The sequence below is a fragment of the Acanthaster planci genome, linkage group LG05 (assembly GCF_054643075.1).
Source record: "Acanthaster planci isolate LZ-2023a linkage group LG05, COTS_SCS, whole genome shotgun sequence".
Lineage (NCBI taxonomy): Eukaryota > Metazoa > Echinodermata > Asteroidea > Valvatida > Acanthasteridae > Acanthaster > Acanthaster planci.
In genome coordinates this window covers 9,313,768-9,323,163 of record NC_141781.1, presented here as the reverse complement: position 1 = coordinate 9,323,163, position 9,396 = coordinate 9,313,768, and the positions used below count along the sequence as shown (strand labels likewise).

The 9,396-nt window shown below is 42.4% G+C and overlaps 1 protein-coding gene across 1 annotated transcript in view; it reads right to left on the bottom strand.

Moving 5' to 3' along the window:
* Positions 1 to 6,073: 6,073 nt before the first annotated feature.
* LOC110987077 (methyl-CpG-binding domain protein 2-like) overlaps positions 6,074 to 9,396 on the bottom strand; it is a 31,573-nt gene continuing 28,250 nt past the window's right edge. Inside the window, exon 7 of the mRNA XM_022249500.2 lies at positions 6,074 to 9,209. Coding sequence (XP_022105192.1) covers positions 9,169 to 9,209 — 41 coding nt within the window. The 3' untranslated portion in view covers positions 6,074 to 9,168. The remainder of the gene's footprint in view (positions 9,210 to 9,396) is intronic.

Here is a 9,396-nt window from a genome sequence, read left to right as displayed (position 1 = left end):
TGAACAGTATTCCATTATTAATATAGCAACATGCAAATGTAAGTAAAATAATAATTAGAATGCCCTAGTTCTGCCAAGGACATATTTCAGATTGGTTGGAATTCTTTCTTCAAGCTGAAAGCAAATCTGAGCTTGATAACATCTTGTCAGTGGGCACCAAGCTCTGAATAATGAATTCTGCCAGACTGTCTCTTGACAATGCCGTTGGGTTCCAGAGGCTGGCTGTATGACATGTATGGTGCATGTTGATGCACTATGCATCCGAGGTACATGTACATACAGCCAAGAAGCAACATTAACACTGGAGATGTCTCACACCACGAGTTGGTTTGGATTTCATGGGATGGGAGAGAGACCACACGCTGATGCAGGCCTAAAACAGACCCTGGATCCCGCAGCTTTGCTCTGAGTTCCGTCAAGTGTGTGTGAAATGGGTAAAAAGTCCTTGCTCCTTGATGTTTGGACTAAATGTCATAATTGTTGTGGCATGAGGGACAGGCACCATATTTCCCAACTCCTCGGACTTTTTCCTGGTATAAATCATCTTCAAAATGTTAAAAAGGTGGACACCAGATAGTCAGCATTATCATGCAGCCTCCTCCAGCAACGTCTTACTTTCAGTTTCGGTAGCACACAGGGTCAGTACTGTTTTTTACTGCTTGACACAACTTGCTTTTGGGGTTTGCCTATCATTGGGCTGTAAAATCAAGGGGGGGAGATCAGATTCACAGATGTCAAATAGAGGGTCCTGCCTGCTGGAAGCAGAAGGGGGGGGGCATCCCCTACTTTTTAATAGGGTGGGACTTAATGAATAGGCCTATTAATGGCTGATACCTGTTTGTCTTACAACTAAGCCCCCACTTCGAAAATCATTCTACCACCGGTGGCTCTGCCCCCTTGTACCCTACTCTCCTTAGGTCACTAGCGTTGTCCCCCCAAACGCACCATTGATCTCTTGTTTTTAAAGTTCAGCATACTGAAAAGCCCAGACAATCCAGAGAGAGTGCTAGAGAGAGGTGACAGAATCTGCAGCCCGAGAACGAATATAATACCGAGATACGTCCTTGGTGCCGACAGTCAAAACTCGCGTAAATGCATCTGGGGCTGGCTTTGTGTGGAGCGACACCTCGCCATGACTACCTCATCTCAGGAGGTTTGTCTTTTCACTTCTCCGCTTGTCAGCGCACCTGAGCCCACCTGACCGACTGAAGCTTCATCAAACTTAATGGTGCCGGGGTATCAAAGTCTGGATTGGTTCGAGCTGACTCAGCTGAAATTGAACGGGGATACTGCATGCACTTACGTAATCCCTCAATCACATGTAATTAAGTCTTTAGTTTAAGTGGTTTGACAGGTTAGGTGGGTTTTTTTTAAACCTGCAGGGATGGGGGGGGGCATGTACGTGTAGAGGGGTATTTCTACTTTTGGGGTTGGGGTGTGCCAAAAATAAAATGGCCTTGGACAGAAATTCTTCACAGGAGAGCCTTCAAAACCATTTAGATGTATCCAAGTTATTTTGAGTATAGATGGAGCCATACTACACGTCTCCATCTTGTTGTCACACAGGAAGACAAATTAATGTCCAAATTTAGAGGCTTGACAAAGTCAAACTCTCGACTGGTACATTTAAATGGGAGGGGGAATGATCCTAGTTGGAGGCCTGCATCCCCCCCAATAAAGTGAAGAAGAAAATTAATATTAAACATGCTTTGCATTGTTTGAATCTAGGACCAAACTCACCCAGTGTCCCCCCCCCTTCCCTACGCCTGACATACTGAAACTTCAAGCCAAATGCACGTAAGGCATTTAGCTTGTGTTATTTGATATAATGTGTTTACTTAGCAACAACAAAAATCCTAGTATTACTTGCTTTTGCTATACCTCCCTTGACAACAAACCAGATGCATTACAACTCACCCACAAACCAATGTGTCCATTAACCGGTGTGGGGAACTTCATAAATATTGACAAGAATCTTTGCTCTTTGTTTTCCATAGGCACCCCACATTACACTTGGTCATGCCAAGAACCCATTGTTAATGAATTTTAATGGGGGCTTGGGTAGTCCAGGTGTAAATTTGATGATGGTGGTTTGAGACTTGAATCAATTAACAATGTTAGTGTTGTATCAGGTGTCAGTGTGCAAGTCACTGACCACAAATTCTGCACATCAATTTGCAGTATTCATTTGCTTGACCCATCTTGTGTCTTTGTGTAGCCTCTATGGTCTTGATGCTTCCGTTTCTTTCAGAAGTGGTTTTTTGACTCTTTGATTTACACATGCTTAAAAAAGGATGATGTTAATTAACATCCCATCAATCACAGAGTTTTTTGCCATTGGCCATTTTTTTTTTACTTCTCTAGAATGGCCGTGTAGTCAGTTGACCTCCAAAAAATGAAAAGAGATGTTCAGGAAAAAGCACAGACATGTAGCAGTGAAAATATTCCTCATGAATACCTGAGACAGTTTAGCCATTCTCATTGGTCGAGAGTTTATCATGTGGCCAGTCTTAAAGGTTGATACAGCCCAGGCAGACTTATACGCCAACTGTGCGTGACATATTACGGGAGATTGTTTATGACTACTCACGAGAGGAACATACCATGAAATTATCATGGCTACAGGGTGTTTGAAAATACACTACAATAAAATTGCTAAACAGAATCATTGGAAATGTGCCAATTTTTAAAAATTTGTTTGGACTTAGTGACTCAAAAGGTATTTTTGAATGAGAATAAATACACATGCTTGGCCTGAAAACATCGTTTAAGACCAGTTCAGGAGAGTGGCCGCTGATAATGCCAGAGCCAAAATGTCTCTTGCATTCAGCTTGGGCATTATATTAAAGACCAGCCTTGTAAATGTTTATTCTCTCAATAATTAAATCAATTTACGGTGCTGGCAATGCAATAGAAACCTACATGAACCAATATTATCTACTCTGCTCATCTGAAGTGGACAAGTTAGGTCCTCAAACACAGTGCTGTGGAGGAGTCCTTGTCCAAGTCCAACAAACAGCAAAATATGACGTGGCACAGCAGGAATTCAAGTTGACAATCTAGACACTGATATGTTACGAGCATAAGGGCTTGCAAAAGATACATTAGGGTTTGGATATGCAAATGACATGGGTATGGATAATAAATTATGCAAATGTATGTGCCCACACCTAGTCTTCAATGAGCCAACAGGCAGTCTGGGTACTCCAATGGGAGTCCTACAACCTCATCTCATATAACTGTTTGCTTGTGGCCTCAAAAAGGGAGTCGACTGCAACGCTGCCCCCACATTCATGCTATACCCTTCAACTTTCCTATCCCTGAGGGTTCGATTCTGAAACCTGACTGAGCAGCCTCAGAGTCAAGAAGCCGTCAGCCACTGGCAAAATGATGCCAGTACAGTGAACAGCTAGAGAAAAACTAGGGCTGTCTTCTTTGCTTAGTATGACGTACTGATCAGCTGACATTAATACCATGGATGCTTATTGCCGTAGCAGGTTATTCCAAGAGAGACAACGGTGTTGATATCAGAAGCAGATGAAGCGTCCTTCACCAGGTACTGATGACAGCTGGGGGGGGCCTGGTCTAGCTGGGGGTGCATTAATGGATGAAAGTGAACTCGGGTTGAAAGTAAATTTCAGGTGTGCTCCTGTGGAGAAATGTAGCAATAATGGAGCAGATCTGTCTGCCAATTTCTGGTATTTGGTGCTGACTGCTGATAGGACAGGTGCTGTTCCATGGAGGACAGCATATCAGTCTTTCTGGCTTACTAGGTTTAGATGTCATATACATTTATAGAAGTACCGGTAAGCACGTAATGTGAAAACAGCATGCAATACCAAGAATTGAAATTTGGCTATGAATCCCTGTAAATCTGGCTTCTTAATTACTCCTATGTAAAACCACACGAGGGAGGGGTATTATAATATCCTGTGCTGTGCTCTGCATATTCAGAATTGTGACCAGAGGGACTCAAAATGTTGAAATATCAATACATTTGACTCAGGCAAAAGACTGCACATTTTATTGGCATATCACCGTTCAATTTTTTATTTGAGAAACGCCACGTCACATTTCTCATTTTTTTTTCGTCATGGGATACGAGGTGAAACTACTCTGGATGTTCTTTGAACAAAGTTTCTGCGCACAAGGATCGAGTTTAAATTTCCCTGGATGACGATTCACAGTTGTACCCTCACCATGCACTCTCGCGCTCGTCTTGAGTGCTGTCGGAATATCAAATGCCAGCACTGAGATCATGTCGTGCAATTTTGCACTGTCAGACTGCAGGCACGCAGCATCACTGCATGTTATTATCTGTTAGGTGAACGAACCTTCCTGTTCCAATTCACGGGTGAAGACAAGCAGGTTATGAAATTTCCACCCAAATGTCGCCTACAATATTAAAGGATCCATGCCATGAATATTTCTTTGACGCGGATTTTGTGCATCTTTATTTTCTTGTCTGACATAACAACTGTTTGAAATCAGTTTTGGTTGAAGGGTATTGAAAAGTTCCCTCTTTGAATGATAAAACTCCAAGCTTGTCCGAACAAGTGAGGGCGCTGTTGGTGTAATAAAAATCAGGGATGACATTGCTCAGTTTACATGTTCCATGCGCAAATTTTGGAGAGAAGATTGCTTACTGGCTTACTTATGCATCAATAAATTGCCAAAGAAACAGAAATTTACAACACGATATGAAACAAGCACAAAGCAATCCAACCCTGAGGCTCAGTGCCTAGAATGACATCACAATTTTGCTCATGAATATGGAAACTGCGTCAGCATAGAAAATAAAATGGCTCCAAAATAGAAACTGATACAGCACAACAAAAATTGAAAATAAGGTTAACAAAATTGACAAAGTTGATGTTTGGATGATTTGATGGCTGCTTTTGAGTAGGTGGACCTCAGCAGTGCCAATTCCTGAATTTTTCAAAGGGGATTGGTGGAAGTGTTGGAGGTCTGCATTTTTCAAAGGCTGTGGGGGACGGTTACTGCATGTACATGTACATACAAACAAGTCATTTCACATACATACGTGTACACAAGTGGTCACGCAAACCAACCACCAATTGTATGACGTTACAGAAGAGGAAATTCAGTTGTCTCTTTTTGTTGCTATAGCTACTGGTCCAACGGAAGGGTGTGGAGTGTAAGCCAACCCGTCCAATCCACCCACTGTGAGATACCTTTTTGTGCTGAAAGCAGGGGTGTGAGAATTCAGCTTTTTAGCTGATTTCAGCTTTTTTGTGCAGATGTTGACCCTGAATTCCAGCTTTCCTGTACACCTGGTCTGCACAAAAGTATGGCAACTTTCTACATTTCAGCCCTTTGCTAGCTGTTTTCAGCTTTAATTTTAAGAGGCCACTCACACTCCTGTGAAAGGGTGCGGTGCACTGGACGGGCTGTCTCCACAAAATTACAACTTCCTCCTCTCAGCCCCAGACAGATCAACAATAGACCACCGAGGACTGGTGCTATGAACTCTCTGTATCCCCCAGCAGTGACCCCCCCCCCAGCTTTGACCTCTTCAGAAAGGGCAGACCTGTGTTATTGAATTTGACGGTGGTTGGGAGGTATTAGGGTGGCGATGGGGTGGGGCAAGTTAGAGGGGAATCTTGTGGGAGAGGGGAACGTGCAGCAACATCTACAAGTCATTCCATCACAAACTCAGATTTTACATCTGGGTTTCCAAGGAGCTCCTGCAGGCTTCAGTATACTCCGTGCCTGTTGCTGCAGAACAAACCCAGTCACACATGATCAAGTACATGTACATATACATGTACAATTACCGTCACCCTACAACGTGAAAATTTGCTTTCACAGCAGTCACTGCCGACATTTCACGTATATTTATCTTGGAGATCGGACACCATTCAATAAATCTGAATTTATAAGTACATGTACATTGTCCTTTTCAGTCCGAGAGTGAAAGAATGGAACAAGGACACATTGTTCTCTTTCTTTGGTAGCTTTCACTTGGCAAGAAATCAACATACACTTTCAGTTTCCACGAACAAAGAAGACAAACCAAACCTCAACCAATAAATCAGTGTCAGACGCTGACTTGTGTAAAACTCTTATTCTTTTATTTGTCTAGCTTGTGGTCCAGTAAAAACAATTACGGGGAAAGCTTGGACACCATGTGAAAATGTACAAAAGTTATGTTGAATATTCCAGTACAACGAAGCATTAGAAGAATCTATTTACAGGCTTGTCCTTATTTAAAAGCTCTCTTCATAAATTAAGAGAGAAAAAACTGCTCTGCAAAAAGACTTCCACCTTGTGCAGAGGGGGAAAATGCCAGATTTACAATGACTGATCACAGAATACAACTTGTACACTTCATACATGTTCATGTACTTCCTTGGACTCTCCACACTTTACAGGACAGTTCATAACGCGATTACATTTCCTGCTTCTCAAGCCTGAGTGCAAGAAACCAAGCAATAAAGATGCAGTCCTGCAATTGCTGCACCGCGATTAGCGAAGGCTGACCTGGATTTCGCCCAGTCAGTTGGGAATTGCTCCATCCTATTGAATCTTGGAAACGGACGACTATTCAAATTCAGTTGATCAGTCAGAACGAACTTGTGTTGAAATATACACAAATGTAAAAAGATCCCACAAAAAAGGGTTTTGAGGACATTTTTTTCCAAGCAATTTCGTGTTAGTGTGCATTAGTAAACTAATGAAAGCAAACAGATCTTTGGTTTGAAGTACCACTCTGTTTGGCTTTCTGATTAAAATGAACATTATGCACGTAAAAGACGTTTAAGGGTTTTGGCTTTTATACATGTACATTGTGTAAATTTATTTTAATGGTCATTAATTCTAAACTGACCTTAATGTCTTCAGACTCATTTGGTAAGGCTGGGTCAACAATGTTATACTTTTTTTTAATTGTGATATTTATGTCCCATTTACCGCTGAGTTCCTTTCTTTTTTGGGGGGGGGAATATGGGGAGTAGGTAGTACGATGTTATGAAGACTTGCAGAGTAGGAAGGAAGGCTTTGTATCAGTGATTCAATGTATGTATGCGAGTACCAGATGACAGCCACCTTCCAAATCGATTTAATTCCATCAATGATTGCTAAGGATGAGAACTCTCCTTACAACATATGGAGAAGCTTCGGTAACTCACTCTCCGACAAATGCCTGCTTACTTCAGATAAATTTCTGTATGGGACGTAAACATGCTGTGCAGCATTAATAAGAAAATAGACTCATTTAAAAAAAAAGGAACATTGGGGCACACAATATGTGTTATGAAGAAAGTCTGTGTCTTTGATTATATCTCTAACGGGCTTGGGGAAAAATGAAAAACATCTAGTGGTGGAATGAGTGTCAAAATGTGTTGTCTCGGATCCTCGCAGTGTAAGTGAAGGCAAACTGCACTTGTTTTTTCCATAGCATGAAGGTGCTAGCTGCTGCTGTTATTCTTCATTCTGATCCTACACAGTTATGCAGACCGTGCCTGGAGAGGCGTGGATCCAATCCTGGCTCTTGCCCACTGTTCTGTGTGCTGCGGGAATGCTTCCATTAATGAAATGCTCACGCACTAGTACCCCGGCAGATGGGGGGGGGATCTACAATATTTGAGTAACTGGGAAAACATGAGTTGCAAGGGGGATAGGTTTACAAGCTGGCTTAAAGGTGCATCGCCTACAGGCGAATCTCAGTACAAGATCAAGGTGCACTCAGGAACTATCCCAGTACGGGGCAAACACTATGCCAGATGACACCAACTGGTCCTTGATTGTTGGTTTTTTTTTTCTGAATAATACCTCCAACTGTGGTTACACAGGAATTTCTCTGCAATCTGGGACATTCCTCAGTGTACCGGAGCACATACTGGCAGTTAATACAAGGCGTTCCTTCCGTTGTTTCCCACAGGTGACTTCCTTTGGCTATTTTCAACTAGGCAAGAATTGTGATGATGATGTAGACAAGCTTTCCCAAAACAATTAATTAAACCAATGAAAAACAACCCAACAAAGCCTTGGTTATGACTGTTCAAGCAATTTGTAATGCTTTCACAGAAATTTCAACGATACTACTTCCTTCGTCAACAGACTATAATTCCTTTGGTCTTTGGAATGGTGTACATCTGAAAAATGAAATACCATCTGTGGAGTTTGGACCTTACTTCTACCTTTGAATGTGTTCCTTTGAACAGCTCTGTAACTCTGTAAGCAGTTACTGAGTTTTAAAAGCAAAGCAATGGAAGAATGGCCCTTCATGTTCTACAGCGAAGCTGAAGGGAGGGCAATTTCTGTTACTGACACTACGGCACATTAACCAAGACGTGCGCAGGTGGGTTCAGCATTAAACATCAATAAAAACTTGAAAGCCAGTTACAAAAGACACAGAAATACCCAGCAGTGGGACAATTTCAAAGAAAATTGTGATGCCAACCAAGGGAGGTAAACTGACACAAGGAAATCAGGTGATTAAGAATAAGGCGCACAACTATCATACTGTAGGCGTGGAGTTAATCGGTTGACATTAATGTTCAGGAGCGTCTATGCAGTCAGCTATTGTACAGGTGCATTTACATGCATATCATAACTGGGCCTTCCTCACCAAGGCAGAGCTGCCCCCTGGCTGCTTGACACGGATGAAACACATTCTGAAGGTACTGTGACAGCCAATTTAAATCAACGACTGGACAGAAACTATTAATTCACCTGCAGTCAAATTTGATGGGCAGAGCTGGAAGTGCCAGTCTGGCACACTCTGGGAGGCGGTTACTGTAATTTTATCCAGCCAGTTAAATACATGTTTGACCCATGTGGGAGACGCTTAAGTGATGCTTGCTTCCTGCACAACTGGTGGGTGGTGGCAGTGGGTGGAGCAACTCCAACACTCATGGGAGGGACTTATGCTAGACGGAGTCTGGTATGGGGCAGGTGCTTAATAGCCAGTAGGTAGAGCCATACACTTGGCTGAACAAAAAATATTCAATGTCTGTAAACAGCGCACACCATCCAGTCTGGTGTAGAACAACTGCCAGGGAACAAGTTGGCGGAGTCACACAGGTCAATGCATACATATTCAAAGTCTGGTGCACAGAGCTTTGGTGAACTAGTGTACCAATGACACTGGGCGGAGCTACAGGTTGATTGATTGATGGTTTTCCTGTTGTGGGCGGGGTTTGATCACTCTGAACCCTCCTCCTCTTCTGATTCCTCCAACTCAGCTGAAAGAAGGATCACAAGAACTAAGATTATTTCTACAGTAAACTCTCTTTAACTCTAAGTCGATTAACTCGAAACTCCACTTATCTCGAAGACATTCTTTATTCGTGCAAAAATAGGCTTTTATGAACAAAAAGACCTCCGTAACTCAAAATGCCCACACTACTACATCTGCTTAACCACAAGTTT